Source organism: Rhinopithecus roxellana, chromosome 4 (assembly GCF_007565055.1).
Source record: "Rhinopithecus roxellana isolate Shanxi Qingling chromosome 4, ASM756505v1, whole genome shotgun sequence".
NCBI classification, from domain to species: Eukaryota; Metazoa; Chordata; class Mammalia; order Primates; family Cercopithecidae; genus Rhinopithecus; species Rhinopithecus roxellana.
The window spans coordinates 111,826,504-111,844,740 of NC_044552.1; the positions used below are offsets into that span (position 1 = coordinate 111,826,504).

The following is an 18,237-nucleotide window of genomic DNA, read 5'->3' on the forward strand; positions in this document are numbered from 1 at the left end:
ATATACTGACAGCCGGTATGCATTTGCCACCGCCCACATACATGGGGCTATATACAGAGAGAGGGGGCTTCTCACAGCTGAAGGAAAAGACATTAAAAATAAAGAAGAAATCTTAAATCTTCTGGCTGCCCTTTGGGAACCCAAAAAGCTGGCTATCGTCCACTGTCCTAACATCAAAAAGCCACTAACCCAGTCACTCGAGGAAACAACCTGGCTGACCAGACTGCAAAAGACGTGGCTAAAACCACTCCTCAGCTGCTGACCCTCCAGCTGCCTGATCCCGGGCCCAGAGAGTTGCCCTTTCACCCAGAATACTCAGAAGAAGACCTCCAGTGGATAAGTAAACTCCCCGGAACACAGGTCAGTAATCGGTGGTAGAAAGATTCTAACAACAATACCATTCTCCCAGACAGGTTGGGGCAGCGAATAATAGCACAAATCCACTGAAGCACTCATCTGGGCCCGCGGCGGATGTTAGATTTGATTCAACACACTGGACTAAAAATTTAAAAATGCCCCTGAAAAAGTAGACGCCACGGTTAAAAACTGTGTAGTATGTCAACTCAATAACACCAGTCATGGGACCCAGACCACGGGAAAAAGACACAGGGGAGATAGACCTGGTATATATTGGGAAATTGACTTTACTGAAATAAAGCCAGGAAAATATGGATACAAATATTTACTAGTTTTTATAGATACATTCTCAGGATGGGCAGAAGCTTTTCCGACAAAGAAAGAAACTGCACAGATTGTGGCCAAAAAGATCCTAGAAGAAATCCTGCCCAGGTATGGCTTTCCAGTCATGATAGGGTCGGATAATGGGCCGGCCTTCACCGCAAGCGTAAGTCAGGGACTGGCTTCCGTACTTGGGGCTAATTGGAAACTACATTGTGCTTATCGACCCCAAAGCTCAGGTCAGGTAGAAAGAATGAATAAAACATTAAAAGAGACCCTAACTAAATTGACCATGGAGACTGGCGCTAACTGGGTAGTCCTCCTCCCCTACGCTCTGTTCCGGGCATGTAACTCTCCTTATAAACTAGGACTTACCCCTTATGAAATAATGTATGGCAAACCACCCCCTATCATCCCTAACCTTAAAGACAATCTCCTCAAAGCTGACACAGATAATGGTCTTGAACTTTTGTTCTCCTTACAAGCCCTACAGAGAGTTCATGAGGAAGTCTGGCCCAAGCTAAAAGAACTATATGAAGCTGGGCCTCCACCCATTCCACATCAATACAAACCGGGAGACTGGGTCCTCGTCAAGTGCCACCGACAAGAAACCCTAGAACCCCGGTGGAAAGGACCATTCCAGGTGATCCTGACTATGCCTATGGCCCTCAAAGTGGAAGGCATCACCGCCTGGATTCATCACACCCACGCCAAGCCTATAGACCCGTTCTCGGACCTTGTTACATCCTCGACGGGAGAGGCAGCAACCTGGACAGTTGACGGGACCAAAGAAAACCCTCTAAAACTTGTTCTATGCCGTCAGCAACCTAAACTGTAACTATGACACCTACCTCCTTTATAACTCTTCTACTCTTATGGATCCCTTGTGGGGAGACCCAGGCGAACCCGGCAACATCCCCTTTCGCTTGGCGTTTCTTCCTGACTGAGAACTGGACCAATTATACTCAGACAGAACAAAAGGGGCTATGTACTTGACTTCAGGAACTATCTGGCCTAGTAGCTGTCTCTTTCTCTGGCATTCCCTTGTTCAGATCCAGACTACCCTACACACGGCTATACAGAACCAGGAAAGGGAATTAAATGTCTAGCTGTCGACTTTAACTCCTACCCGCCCCTTTTCCTGGTTATCCCTATTAAGAGAAGGGTTAGAAATCGCAAACGCCACTGGCCTAGGCAATCTCTCTGCATGCTTCTTCTGCGTGGCTCTAGGGCGACCGCCGTTAACCGCAGTTCCACTTCCAGGCCCGTCTAACGCTTCTCTCAGCCTAAACCCTAACAATAGCCACATACCACCCCTGAGCCCTGACGTCCCCTTGTTCCTAAACCCTGGACAGACACAAGTTTCCTTTTGTTATTCAAATGCCGGCACTACCCTCTGTAATACAACTTCCACTCCCAACTCAACCCTCTTTGCCCCTCCCGGTTCTTTCTTCTGGTGCAATGGGACCCTATATAAGAACCTTTCCACTCAGGCCACTATAACCCTACTGTGTCTCCCTGTCACGCTAGTCCCCCAACTAACCTTGCGCACCCCTGCAGAATTTTCCAGGTGGGACTCCACCCCTTTCCCTAGACCAAAGCAAGCTATATTCCTCCCCCTAGTAGCCGGAGTCTCACTCACCACGTCCTTAGTTGCTGCAGGACTAGCCAGGGGAGCTTTAGGTCACTCCCTTATCAGCACTGCAAACCTCTCTCATCAATTCTCCATAGCTATGGAAGCTTCCGCCAAATCCCTTGCCTCATTGCAGAGACAATTGACTTCCCTTGCCCAAGTTACTTTACAAAACCGCCGTGCATTAGACCTGTTAACGGCTGAAAAAGGAGGGACCTGTCTTTTCCTCAGAGAAGATTGTTGTTTCTACAGAAATGAATCTGGACTCGTAGAAACGCGAGTTCAACAGCTACATAAACTCAGCCTAGAATTGCAGAAACAACAATTCACCTCTGCGGCCAACAGCTGGTGGAATTCCTCCATGTACTCCCTTCTAGTGCCCCTCATAGGACCATTCATAAGTATACTTCTCTTACTCACTATAGGACCATGTATAATAAACAGATTAACAAACTTTGTAAAAGAAAGACTCAACACTGTCCAGCTTATGGTCCTGAGAGCCCAGTACCAACCTGTACTTACCGAGACTTCCGAGTCAGACATATAAGACCCAAGATTGGCTCTCAAGATACTAGAGAGAGGGGGGAATGAGGAGTGGAAAAATACTGAATATCAGAGGTCAGAAAAGTCAGGAATATCAGAGGTCAGAAAAGTCAGGAAACTCCCCTTAATGCTAAAAACAACAAGGTTATCTGGAAAGTCCCTAGCAGGGCAAGCGGCCGTTTGTGGTTTGGTCAAAGGGCGGGAACCAATGAACAACTGACTAATGTTTAACTTTAAATGTCAGCCAATTGTAAACCTACAACTGTAAAAATCCCCATTGACTCTGTAACTTGCTGTAACTCATTTGTGTCTGACTATAAAAGACAGCTGAACACTGAGCTCGGGGTCTCTCCCTAGGATCTGATACCTAGCTGGAGGGAACCGAGTTCGAACTCGAAATAAAGTGATCCCTGCCGCTTGGCTTTGTCTCTGGACTCTGGTGGTTGCTTTTGGGTCATCACGGGTCTGGGCATTACATTTGTATCATAAAGGATAAATGCTGGCTGGGTGCCGTGTCTGACACCTGTAATCCCTGGACTTCGGGAAACCAAGGCAGGAGGATTGGTTGAGCCAAAGACCAGCCTCAGTAACATAACAAGACTCCATCTCTACAAAAAAAAAAAAAAAAAAAGAGAGAGAGAGAGAGAGAAAACAAACAGCCAGGCATGGTGGCACACACCTTTAGTCCCAGCTACTCAAGAGGCTGAGGTTGGGAGGGTCACGTGAGCTCCCAAAGTCCAGCCTGCAGTGACAGAGCAACACTACATTTCAAAACAAACAAACAAACAAAAAACAGTGATAAATACTTGAGATGATGGATGTCCCATTTACCCTGATGTAATTATTACACATTGTATGTCTGTATCAAAATATCCCACATACCTCATAAATATGTACACCTACTATGTACCCACAACAATTAAAAATAAAAATAAGAAAAGCATCATGCTCGTAAGTTGGCATTAACCAGTTAGGTAGGATAGAATTTGTAGTTCTGCAACATGAGTTCTTTAAGAACAAACAAATATTTGTGAAAAATGTGGAATGTATAAAATATGTTTAAAAAGGGAGAAACATTGGTTAATGAAAGGTGGCATCAAAGAATTGAGCACAGGAAATATAGGTATCAAATTACCAAATAATATTTCTTGAATGAGTAATAATTATATAAACCAATAATGTTTGGATTAAATTTTCATCTCAAGCAAAATAAGACAGAATTTCTCTTATTAAACACAAATCTACAAGATCATATTTGTAGAAGGCATTCATTGCTCCTGATGCATATGTTCAGATGGCTCCCTATCTCCAATAACATTCAATGACAGCTCAATATTATGTTGGCATTTTTTTTTTTTTTAATCCATAGGTACAGAACTAGAGATAAAAGTAAATGAAAGAAATAATGATTCAGATATACAACTAAAAATAATACTTATATAATGCTTAAAATGTGTCAGATACTATTCTAAGCACATTACATATTTAAGCCTCATAAAAACTCTAGAAGTCAGTCCTACTATTATGTTCATTTTACAGGTAAGGAAACTGGGACATGAAAAAAATGAATAAACTGTCCAACAAAGTGAGAAGGTGAGTAAACTTGGACTTCAGGTCTCTAATGTGGAGTTTGGAATCTATGACATTTTCTAAAGTGGTATATTTCATATTCCCATAGATGTAGAACAATTTTTGACTCCATGCATTCTAAAATTTTTGCCTATTCCTTCCTTGAAAATTTGAAAACATGGACGTCTCAGCCAAGTGCATCAAATTCTGCTTTGGTATAGGGGAAGGAGTTGAGGAGATGGTGGGGAAGGAGATGATTTGTTCTGACATATATATTTCCAGTGGCTACAGGTTTTTTCTTCATCACCTTGAGAAGAAATCTATAAGGGTAATTGAAGTCTGTTTCTGGCTTTCATTGACCTTCTCTCAGCTTTTGATTTTGAAAACAAGGATCAGTTATGTGCTGTGATATATGATGTAGAAAACACTGGAAGGCCGGGCACGGTGGCTCATGCCTGTAAGCCCAGCACTTTGGGAGGCCAATGCAGGTGGATCACAAGGTCAAGAGTTCAAGACCAGTCTGGCCAAGACGGTGAAAGCCCATCTCTACTAAAATTACAAAAAATCAGCCGGGCGTGGAGGCAGCTTCCTGTAATTCCAGCTACTCAGGAGGTTGAGGCAGAGAATTGCTTGAACCCAGAAGGTGGAGATTGGAGTGAGCCAAGATCTCATCACTGCACTCTAGTCTGGGTGACAGAGTCAGACTCCATCAAAAAAGAAAAAAAACAAAAACAAAAAAACAAAAGTTGGAGGTAGAAATATTAGTTATTTTTGATTAAGTACCTATATTGTAACCTTACTCAAAAAAAAAAAAAAAAAATGAACAACATGAATACTCTCTTAAAAGATTAGTTAATAATTTCCAGTAGGATTTTTTTTAATAACTTGCTCTGGACCTGCTTTTAATTATATCATGTCTTACTACTACTTTTAAATGAATTGTATGCACACTTCAAACACATTAGAGAGAATAAAATCAGTATCTTTTTATGCACAAATAATATAACAATTGCCTCAACATAAAAGTGGTTGTGATATCATCTCTCTTAAAAGAAATACTACAGATTAAATTAAAATCAAAATATTATTAGAAATCCCAACATTAAGCTGGTATAGTGTTAACAATGCTACATGACAAATTAACACATGCAGTTGTCTAGGCAGATAATTTGCAACCAGTTTTTCGGTAAGATCCAGAAATTATATTGCTCAAGGTCAACAATAGGAGGGGGGCCTATACGCATTTCTTCAATTTGTATTTTATTTTACTTCTTGCTGCTATAGGATTTTATTAGCATTTTCTTTTACACTTTTTTCCAGGCTAAAAGTTTTTATTTCACATTCTCTGATCTAAACTTTGAAGCTCCTGATTACTATTTTTTCCCTGTGATAGAATGTCCTTGTGAGGTTTTACTTCAGAGCATCTTGGCTCTGCCCTAGGGTATTTTCTTTGATAAATCTGGATGGAGGTAGAATCATCTGCTACGGAGGTATGCATGCCAATTAGTGTATTCAACTTGACTCAGAGGAAATCTGGTTAACCCCAAGCTCCACTCACTTTTAAAGCTTTCTAGCAGGAAAACTTTAAATTCTCTGTTGTTCAATAATTATTAAAAGCTGAATCAGTTTAAATTAAAAAGTTAAATAAATTACACAAACAAACACACAAGAATAAACTGATTATGGCCATTTCTTTTCCTGGATAGTCCTAATATTCATTCTTGGATGAAGCCAGACTAGCTGAAAGCTCATCTATTTTTGCTCTTCAACTCCTATACCATGTCTTAGGAGTTCCAACATCACTGAATGTTCAGGAATCTCAGAAAAATTTCCCAAGTCACAAAATAGGACCCTATTAAATGCACTACTGAATTTCCTAGAAGCTATTTGCTTTCTTCTTGGTTACCAGAATAACTGGAAAATTCAAATGTGAGACAAAGTTAAAAATAATACCACCATAGTTGTGGTCTTCCAGTGCAGGACCTCAGAGGATGCATTCTGTATAATAATGTCACTCTGGTTTCATCTTAACTTTCATATTCTCATTTTATCTATATTCTAATTTTTCATCTACTGACGTTGTTAAAATTACATTTTTCTGTTATATGTATTTAAATATTCTATTGTTTCTATTTTCATTTTGCAAGCAAAGCATGTTTGCAAAGAAAACAGAAGAAAACAAGTTTAAAATAATAAATATATCTAATAGAAGGCAGAAAGCAAATTCGATTTTTAAAGGTGACAGGCTTCTCACCTTCCAGATAGCAAAATAGTCAGAGTTTTTTTTTTTTTTTTTTTTTTTTTTTGAGAAGGAGTCTCGCTCTGTCACCCAGGCTGGAGTGCAGTGGCCAGATCTCAGCTCACTGCAAACTCCGCCTCCTGGGTTTACGCCATTCTCCTGCCTCAGCCTCCCGAGTAGCTGGGACTACAGGCGCCCGCCACCTCGCCCGGCTAGTTTTTTGTATTAGTTCTTTAGAGATAAGACAACAGATCATTTATACACTTACTAGAAGTCTGAAGAAAGCATGCCAAAGCTCTGTCACTGAAATAGCTCAATGCCACTCACTCCAGGAGTAAAGGAAAGGTCTCCTTTCCAAGCCTGTGTATTCTAACCATGATCAAGAATTGTTTGGGAATTATGTGAAAATAAATCTTGACTCTAGAGTTCAGTGGTTTAGCACATTGTTTTATTCATTTCCAGTAAAACCCCAAAACCCTCATATGTTTTATTATCTAAAGATAAAACTATAGCAGTTTTTCAAATCGAATTAAACATTTTACTGTGAAAATCAGCATTTATATTGGAATATGGGATAAACATCTGCTTAATAAATTAACCATGTTACAACAGGCATTTACTATTGGCAGTTATATTTAATGGGATATAATTTGACATCTGAATCTGCATAACTTTCCAGTAGAAATATTTTATCCTACACATGAGAGATTTCTAAATAGCTGACTAGTTCCAAGCTACCAAGGTGTCAGCTCATTGTGCATAAAAGAGTTTAAGAAACAAAATCCAAAAATTTGTGTTCAAATCCAAGCTCTACTACATAGTAAGTGTATGGTCTTGTTCTGGCCATTTAACTCCCAACTTCAGTTCCTTCATCTGTAAGATATGGACTGATAATGATTTCTGTTTTCCAGTTTGCTGTTAGGTCTGAATAATGCTGACATAATACTAAAAGATTTCACAGCTACAAATTGTTTTGTTTGATTGATTTAGAAGATTTTGTTTGTTTGTTTGGTTGGTTGGTTTTTGTCAGGCAATGCTTTATTCTGGAACGAATACGTGTTAACATCATTAGGTTGGATATCAATCCCTCTGCTATATTCGTGCTACTTGACATTGGTCAAGTTACTTATTCATTTTGGGACTCAGTTTGTAAAGTAGAGACAGTCCCAACTTTTTTTTTTTTTTATAGTGATGATGAAATGAGATCAAATATGTAAAGTCTCTTACAGTAGACACCAGGTAAATGGTAAATCTATTACATCTTTTTCCTACTGGTTGATTGTAATGAGAGAGCTGCTCAATGGTTGACTCTTAGTTCCTTCCCTCATTTCAAAACAAAAAGAAATAACTATCTCGTTAATCAACTATCTCATTAACCAACAGCATTGTAGTCATTTGAAAATAACTTTCAAACTTCAAACAACCTGTTTTGAAGATCATCACTGTTTACATTACTTTTAAGACAATTAATTAAAAGCAATTGTCAGACTTTCTATCGCAAAATTACATCAAGGTTGTTATATAATTGATTGTATAACAATAACATTTTGATTTCAAAGAAGATCATATTGTAAGTGCAAGTTTATGAAGAAAGCAAGAATTGAAGTAATTTAAAGGTTACCTGTTTTAAAATGCCTGCTGCCATTTCATGGCTACAATCAAAGATTACATGAAACTCCTTGCCTCTTTTCATTTCTTTTAGTAAGGGTTTTGCATCCTTTGTATCAGCAGGTAGCTGACGAATTTTGAGTCGAAGATTGTACCTTGATGGAGCTTTGATGAGCTCTTGCAAACGAATGAGACCTTCAATTAAAATGAAACAAACAAAAAAAAAGAATATTAGAGATAAAAAATAGAGTGGGACAAAGAATCAGAAAACACTCATTAGAATGCATGATTTTCTTCTTATTTGTTTAATTTTAATTTTTGTGGTTATATAGTAGGTTTTTATATTATAAATGACATGAGATAGTTTGATACGGCCAAGAATGCATAATTTTCTTGACCATGTATAAGTGTATTCAATGATGCAGCTGTTGAAATTCCTATTTCAAAAGAACCCCATAACCTCTGTTATTTTTGCTAAACATTTCTCAAATTCTTTAAGGCATGAAAGAAACACATGACTAAAAGTTAATATAAATAACTTAAATGTATAAAAATACATAGAGTGAAATAGTCTCCTTTTATACCCCAGTTTTACTCCCCTGCACGTTGTCACTATTAATGTCTTGAAATACTGTTTTTCCATAACACTTTCTGTGTATTTACACATGTACACACAAAGCTTTGTTTGTATTGTATTTTACATTAATAATTGTTTTGTGATAATGCCTTATAGGGCCTTGTAAGTCAGTGATTATTATTCTAGTTTGCCTTTAATGAACACTGTGTTTTATCACGCACCTAATTTATGTAACTATTCTCTATTACTAGAAACTTTGGTTACTTCATTTTCATCGTCAGTAACAAGTAATGCTCTGGTGAATAATCTGAAAATACAAATTGTTGTATATGTAACAGTGAAATAACTTTCCTTAATAAAATAGATTTTAAATACACTGAACCACAATTATTTAAAAAAAATAAAGCTAACAATTTTTGTATTGTTTTCTAGTTAATAGCATTAAATTAAAAAGTAAATATACCTGCACACATTTATAAAGTAAGCATTCTCCTAGAGAAGTACCTGATAATTAAGTTAAAAATATATCACATTAATGGATAAATTTCTAATAAGTCATATAACTGTCATGCATTTTAAAATAAGAGACAAATTATTGAATGTATTCCTTTACACAATCTTCAAGTAATGAAACACATTAAAGAACTGACACAAAAGATCCACTATATAAAAGAGTGTGAAAAGGAAAAAAGATCATCCAATTCAACTGCAGCTTGGATCAAATGAAGCAATTTTCTTTTCTCCTTCTACTCTCTTCTTATCTCTTAAAAATCTCATCTCTATGTTATTATCTCTCTATTTCTATTTTCTCCGAAAAACTACCTTCATCAATACAGTATGACAAACAACGATAAAGCAAAATATTTATAAATAATCAGAAACTGTCTCTTTCTCCTCTCTTTTTCTTGAGTGTGTGTATGTGTGTGCACGGGCACACATGTTGTCTGTATGCATGTATACATACATGCTACTTAACTTTTTTGAAAACAAGAATAAATATAAATAAAAATAAGCAGGAGGGTAAAGGGAAGAGAAAGATGGAGAGGGGATGGTCAGTGGATACAGAGTTACAATTAGAAAAGAAGAATAAATGCTGGTGTCCTATTGCTTAGAAGGATTATTACAATTAACAATAAGGTTTTATTTACCTCAAAATAGCTAGAAGAGAAGATTTTGTTCTCATCACAAATAAATGATAAATGTTCAACATAATGGATATGCTAATTAATTTCATCAGCACATATATACATGTTTCAAAAATTACATTATACTCCATAAATATGCAAAATTATTGTGTATTAATTAACAATAAAAGTGTGAATTCACAAATATACTTGGTATATTTTGTTTTAAAATCACATGGCCCCATAAAATTGCTTCACTGTAAGTTATTTTAGAATTTTACCATGTCAAATTCTACACGTAACAGCTTCTACACATAACAGCTGCAAAAATTGCATGGTAAAATAGTATTATCACATTTTGTTTTGCAAATTTAAATATTTACTAACGTTATTTAAATAAATACTACATAAAAATTGATATTAAATGTATTCATTAAACATACTACAATAAGTTCTAGAGAATTAAGATGTGTTTAATGAGTACCGGTGTTAACATTGAGCTGTACAGAAACAATAATAGATACTTGAACTTGTAACACCTGCTAGAGTTTAATGTTGGGCTATGACATCCTTCCAAACACATATGTACAGAAAACTATACATTTCTTTGCACAAGGGAGTGTTCTGCTACTAAATTAGAGTACTTTTTACAAGATAACTCTTTAACTACTGTTTGTAAATAAACCAGAGTATTCTTGCAGTAAGGTAGTAGTTCCTAAACTTTGGAAGGTGTGTCAGTGATCTGTGGAGCTGCTTACAATCTCAACAACCAATTCAGAATCTTCAGTGGATATAACTCATGCATGCATATTTTAACCAATCTTCCCGGATGACCTTCTTGTTCACCAAAGAATGAGGCCAATTTTCAAATATAGGCCTGGTTTCACCTGGTTTTAGGTAAATGGCATGCAAGAGCCAGTCTTTGAACCACTTTGGCATAGCAGTCATACAGGATAGTAACTATATTATACTAACAGGACAATAAAATAATTAATTCAAAGCATGATTCTCAACTTCATAAAGGTGAGTCAGAAAACCATAAATAAAACTAACTGCAGGAAAAAAAAAAAAAAAAAGAAAACAATATTCATTTAATCCTGCATCTAACAAATGTATATGACTTATAATCTTCTTACTATAGGTCCAACATTGTTCTCAACATTGGGTAGAACAATTTCGAGAAGTGTCTTTCATGTTCTTTGCCCATTTTTTAATGGGGTTGTTTATTTTTCCACTGTAGAAAGATAAAATCAGATGAAGTTTTTGTGCACACAATACTAAAAGTATACAGGGGAAAATGATATTAAGCAAGTAATTACAAATGAAGAGTGGCAAATAATATTTTGGTTGGAAAGGACACATCATCAAGGAATCATATAGCAAGATAATCTAACTCAGAGTGGGAGGACTCAGGGGAAATTATTCCAAAGGAGGTGACACCTAAGTTAATATATGAATAAAAAGAGAAAGAGTAGAAGGAATGCATAGATGAATAAACAGTTTTGATATACTGTCATGGAATGAGGGAGCAGGGCAGAGAATCTTACGAAGCAAAGAAGAATCAATGACAAGCCCAGCTGTAGATGCGAGCATGGGGCTGCTTCAGAAGCTTTTGTAAAATACTTGAAAGAATTGGGGCTTTAACCCAAGAGCTGTGAAAAGTGCCCACTTGGAATCTGTAATCCAAAAGAACTGCTCAGATTATGGAGGACTGATGAGAAGAACCAGGGAAAGAAATAGTTGGCTTTTTAATAAAAGACATTCTGGCTAGTGTGAGATGGTATCTCATTGTGGTTTTGATTTGCATTTCCCCGATGATTAGTGATATTGAGCATTGGTTCATATGCTTGTTGGCCACATATATGTCTTCTTTTGAGAAGTGTCTTTTCATGTCCTTTGCCCATTTTTAAATGGGGTTGTTTATTTTTTGCTTGTGGAGTTGAGTTCCTTGTAGACTCTGGAAATGAGAACTTCGTTAGATGCATAGTGTGCAAATATTTTCCATTCCATTCAGAATGACTATTATTAAAAAGTCAAAAAGTAACATGCTGGTGAGGTTGTGGAGAAAAGATGGGAATGTAAATTAGTTCAGCCATTCTGGAAAGCAGTCTGGAGATTTCTCAAAGAACTTAAAATACCATTCAACTCAGACATCCCATTAATGGGTATATATTCAAAGGAATAGAAATCATTCTACCATTAAAAAAATTCATGTGTATGTTCATCGCAGCACTATTCATGATAGCAAAGATGTGAAATCAACCTAGATACTCATCAGTGGTGAAATGGATAAAGAAAATGTGGTACATATAAACATGGAATGCTACATAACCATAAAAATGAGACCATGGCCTTTGCAACAACATAGACAGAGCTGGGGTTCATTATTCTAAGTGAACTAATGACTGAAAAACTGTCTATTGGTATTATGCTGATTACTTGGGTGACAAAATTATGTGTACACCAAACCCCCACAACACAAAATTTACCCATGTAACAAACCTACACATGCACACCTGGAAACTAAAATAAAATCTGGAAAAAGAAAACATACAAAAATAAGGAATAAGATGAAATAGTTAGAAGATAGTAGTGATAATGCAAGAGAGGTAACATGCATATTTGGGGCAAAATATCAGGCAGAAAATAAAAGTGGATGGAACACCAAGATATTTATAAGAGAAGACGATTGAGAGAACTTGGTGATGAAGAGATCAGAGTATGAGAAGTTTCTGACTTCTGGTTGGGCATCTGGAGAGAGAGGGTGCTTTCACTAAGTGTGAGATCATGGGAGGATCATACAATTGAGTCAAAATGAAGGGAGTGATCAGCCACGTCAACGGCTGCTAACAAACAAATCTCAGTAAGCACTTTAAAAAAAATGTTTATTGAATTGATGGGTGCTGACGAGTTGATGGGTGCAGCACACCAACATGGCATAAGTATACATATGTAACGAACCTGCACGTTATGCACATGTACCCTAGAACTTAAAGTATAATAAAAAATAAAAAATAAAAAATAAATAAAAATAAATAAAAAAAATAAAAAAAAAATGTTTATTGAATTTAACAAGATCATTACTGTTCCAGGCAAGGGTAGTTTCAGTAGGGCTGTGGGGATTAGTTGTTGTGCCATCAGTGGGAGGGAGGTAACATACAACCTCTGCTCAAAATCATCCTCATATGTTTCCATAATATAGTTTTAGCATCCACCCTAGCCGTATCTAATACCCTTGTAGGAAAGTATCAGCCCCTTTCTAATCAATCATCAGCAGCAGATCCATGAGACACCTTAATTTCCATGTCTTCTAAATGAAACTTTTATCTAAATCAGCAGCTCTCCAAGTGGCTCCACAGACACCTGTACCCTTCAGAAGGGTCCCTAAAGTCCAGCTACTTTTTAAAAATAATACTAAGTAGCTGGTTTTTTGTTTGTTTGCTTTTGAGACATATTCTCAGACTCTCACCCAGGCTGGAGTGCAATGGTGCGATCTTGGCTCACTACAACCTCAGCCTCCTGGGTTCAAACAATTGTCCTAACTCAGCCTCACCAGTTGCTGGAATTACAGAGGCCCACCACCATACCTGGCTAATTTTTGTATTTTTAGTAGAGATGGGGTTTCACCCTGTTGGCCAGGCTGGTCTCAAACTCCTGACCTCATGATCCACCCGTCTTAGCCTCCCAAAGTGCTGAGATCACTGTCATGACCCACTGTGTCTGGCCCTTCTTCTTCTTCTTTTTTTTTAACTTCCATTCTCTCATACATGTGCAGTGGAATGTTCCAGAAGTGACAGGATATGTGGGGTTACAACAGACTGAATGAGGAAGCAGATACAAAAATCCAGCTGCCTCCCATAAAACTAAATAGTAAAGAGACTAATAAGTATATAAAATAATGCTACCCTTCTCACTGTTTTGTTTTGTTTTGGAATATTTAGGTACTTATCATAAAAATATAATATTTACCTGAACGAGTAGTTTACCATTTTTATTATTAAACAACTAATAATTTAATGTTCCAATTTTTTATTGCTAATATGGTATCAAGGAATATAGCACATATTTCAAATGCTTTTAGAGATATTCAATAATTATTAAGGATGTAAAGTGATACTAAAACTAAAATGTCTAGGAATTGCTAATTTAGATTACCCCTAAATCATTCCTATTTTAAATTTCTATCATTCTCACAAAATTATTTCCATAGATGCAGAATAATCAAATAGCAATCCTAGGTGAACAAAGAATATAAAATTGCTTTTGCCCTACTTACCTCACAAGATATTGTGAGAGAAAACTGTAAATTTGGGGGATTTTGTCTATTATAGCTGGGGTGTTGGGTTTGAATTTCAGTTCAAAACTTTATAATCCATGTGGCTTTGCGCAAGGCATTATATTACTCTCAGTTTTGATGTATTTTTCTCTATAAGAAGATAAAATCATCTATGGTTTAACATGTAAAACACTGAAAAATAAACTGGCATATATTAGACTCCCAATAAATGGCAATTTGTCATTATTATATCGGCTAACATGGGAAAATATTGTATTAAAAATGCACTAGCCACTATCTCTATTTTTGGATATTTTGATACTGATTTAGATAGAATACCTAACATTAGAATTTAAAAAATTAAGAAATAAACTCAATATCAAAGGAAAGGAGCTATATAGTTACATATTAGCTCACCAGTTTTTAATCAAAAAAGCTCAAATGACCCCAAAATAGAAATTTTCTGAACATAATATCCACAAATAGTTTTTGTAGAGTTCATCCTAAGGATAAATACTGCCAAGTATTTTCAAGTCTCTTAAAAACTCATGTGGATAGTCCACTGAGCCATCAGGTACAATAAATGTTTACTTATTCTCTTCACACTTATACATCTCTGCTGGCATTAATGTAACAGATTTCAGTTTGCCAGCTTCCCTGGGGAATAATATTGAGGAGTGAAAAAAATATAAAAACCTCACTACTAGTAGGACTTGCCATCTCCTACTTGAAAATTTGAGTGAAATGTTGTCTTAATTCACTCATTCTACATACATTTTTTGTATATCCACTATGTATAAGACACTGATTCTAGACATTATTTATTCAGTCTTCAACTGTATGAGATACAATTTGAATCTGGCTTTTTTTTTTAATACAAAAGTAGTTTCTATAATGCTTTTCACATTCGATGTTCAAAAAAATGGCTCACTATTTCAATCAGACAGAAACAGTCTAGAGAACTGTTTAAACACAGAATGTAGAATCATTATTTTTAAATTTTCACTTTCCATCAACTCCTGCACCAGGAGTTGCTTAGAATCTTCTCTTAGCTTCTAAGCCTCCCTTGTTCTGCCCCATATTATTTCTCATATTTCCGTATTTATTTGCATTCTTAATCCTTTGCTATCTTTATTCCCCAACATCTAGATACAAGTCTCTGAATTCTATTATTTAGCACACTCTGGAAGAATGGAAGATGGCTGACAAAAAGAAAGATGCATTCAAGACATGCAAAAAATAGATGTTTACCCACCCATTTTATGTGAAATACAGGAAGGCATTCCTGTAGTATAACTTATGTGGATGAAGGTTTTTATCCAAAGAAGTATGGAACTTAAGTAGTAGCAATGTTTTTTAATTACATTATTGGCTATATATGCATTTCTGTAGGTCTCTATCCATCTTTTCACCAGCCATATCTTCTCTTTGCAACTCATCATGTTCTAAAAATGCCAATTTCAGAAAAGATTACCCTAATCAGACATATCATACACAAGCAAATATGCATACTTTGGAAAATGAGATGTTTTTCTTTCTCTTTTAGGATAAAATAAGACTCTTAAAATAATTGAGATGGTTTATATGTCTTCCTATCCTACGGTCCATTGGTCAAAATGAAGAAATCAATGGACACTTTGATTTGATGAAATAAAAAGGTAAAATTAATTTTGCTGAAAATGTGGTTAATATAAATAATTTGCAAACAAACATTTTCAGAATTATTCTTTATTAACAAATTTGGTGCTTAAGTTGTTAAATCATTTAATGACAGAGTAGAATTATAACTCCTTGAAACAGCCCTTTAATTAAAGTGTCCCCTTTTTCCCTAATGTAATTAATTGATGTAATGATAGTAAAAAAGAAACAATCTGCACAGATGGGCTCCACAAAATCTTCTAACAACAAAAAAAAGCACCACATTGCAATTATCCCTATACTTTGGTAGATGAGTAACATTCTATTACCTTTAATTCCTTCACTAAGAGTACAGTACTGTTATTTTTAACCTTTTTCTACTTTCACTTATTTCAGTAGTAGCTGAAATCAAGGTTTGTCTTTATCTTGCAAGGACAGAGGGCTGAGCTGCTCTTTTAAGAGACTGTCATCAATTTAACTTTTAAGGAGAATCCAGGAATAGCCATTTATGCACACTGCAGCCGGCACTCTCTTCTAGAGATTAATCACACCACCTCTATGGCAGGCCTCTTCTACCCTACCCACAGGAAGGGAGTCCCAGTTTTCCTCCCATACCTAGGTATTCGTTTCGGCAGCTATACAAACTAGTGATTTGCCATCTGGCTTAATCATCAGGCCTATTTATCACTTCAGTCAGTCTTTGTGCAAGCTCAGACTCAATCCAAAATGCATTGTATTATAAGCTACACAAAAATTATTCATATTCATTCCTTGTTTGATCATCATCTTTTTTTTTTCAGTTGAGAAAAGATAATAATTTATTGAGAAGTCAAACTATGGCATTTCAAAGAGTTAATTTTATTAGAATGTATGTGGGCTATAGAAATGTTTTAAGGCTAACTAAATAGTGCATATGTACCAGCTATGGATTTTGTAATGTATGGTAATGCTGTAAAAATAGAGAAGAGAGCTAACTATAATGAGAAAATTTAAAATTGTTTGACACGAGTAGTAGATTGGCACTGAAACAAAATCCAGTCTCCAAATTTTTATCAGCCATTCTCTCCTTCTGGAGGTGGGTGGTGATGTGGATTTGTTCAGTACAGAGAACATTGAAAACAGAGATAATTGGGGCTTAGAGAAATAAGAGAGAAGAGAAAGAGAAATGAAAGGAAATCTTCAAAGAGTTGTTCACCTTCTCAGAGGAGGAAAAGAAAGCTATGCAATATAGAATTGGAGGGCTAGTCTCCTTGTGACATATTCAAGTCTGAATGCTAATTTTTACAGAGATATTGCCTTCTTTCTTTGAAATTTTCTTTATTTTAAAATTATGATACAACCTAGTAAATCGAAGACCCAGAACATGTTAAAACATTTTAGCTTGATACATTATAAATCAAGTGGCAAATGAGTTTTAATTTGCATGTCAGGGTCAATAGATTATTTGTAGCTAAATGAAACCCTGTGCCAAGAATGTTTCTGAGTCCAGTTCTGTGTCTAGGGCCATGTTTCAATATGGGATCTGACCCCAGGTGGTGGGATAGACATGGTGGTATTATATAATGGTTATCCCCATATTAAAATCTCTTGCTTATTTTTTAATGATATTAAATCACATCCATTATATTGTTTTATTAATGGCAACACCCTTCCACACTTTGTAACAAAAATCATAATAGTAATACAGTATGGATGATACATTCTAGACACCATGTTCTCTTTGAAGCCAGGACACACATGATAACTTTGAACTATGATACATTCAGATAAATAGATCCCCAACAGGAATTCAGACCTTTACAATCCCATGAAAACATTTTAAAAGTGTACAAATCTACAGTCAGTTGCAACTAAAATCTTGTATTTTTTTCTCTTCTCAAACACACCCAAATCCTGAAAACATACTTTGATACTTAATACATGTACGTGTGTATGTATGTACACTCTTAGAAACATACACACACATACTTCCTTTGCTTCTGTTTTCCTGGAAGTTTAATTTAGCTCTGCCCTAACTTCCTTCCACAGGAATTTGGCCATTTTTTTTTTTTTTTTTTTTTCTATTCCATTCCCATTTGTAAACTTTCATACCAGAAATGCTCACAACACTGATCTAGCAAAGCAGAAGCCTCCCAGGAAAGCCTAAGTGGGAGAGTTACTAAGTAGACTCCCTTTTGCAGGTAAGTCATGGAGAGAGGCTGAAACCTATGGGATGATCTTATATGTGGCATAGCAATGTCAAATTTTGGAATCATGTAAGTGCCATGGCAGCCTGTGGCAGGTAGATTCAGGCTGAATCCCAGTTCATTAACTCTCCCCTGAACAAATATAGACAAAGGTGTTTTAATGTTT

General features: G+C 36.1%; 1 protein-coding gene across 6 annotated transcripts in view; it reads right to left on the reverse strand.

The window, feature by feature from the left end:
- Positions 1 to 18,237, reverse strand: part of GRIK2 (glutamate ionotropic receptor kainate type subunit 2) — a 744,221-nt gene that overhangs the window by 430,139 nt on the left and 295,845 nt on the right. For all 6 annotated transcript variants that reach the window (XM_030929512.1, XM_030929513.1, XM_030929514.1 and 3 more), the window contains exon 4: positions 8,284 to 8,465. In XM_030929512.1, coding sequence (XP_030785372.1) covers positions 8,284 to 8,465 — 182 coding nt within the window. The remainder of the gene's footprint in view (positions 1 to 8,283; positions 8,466 to 18,237) is intronic.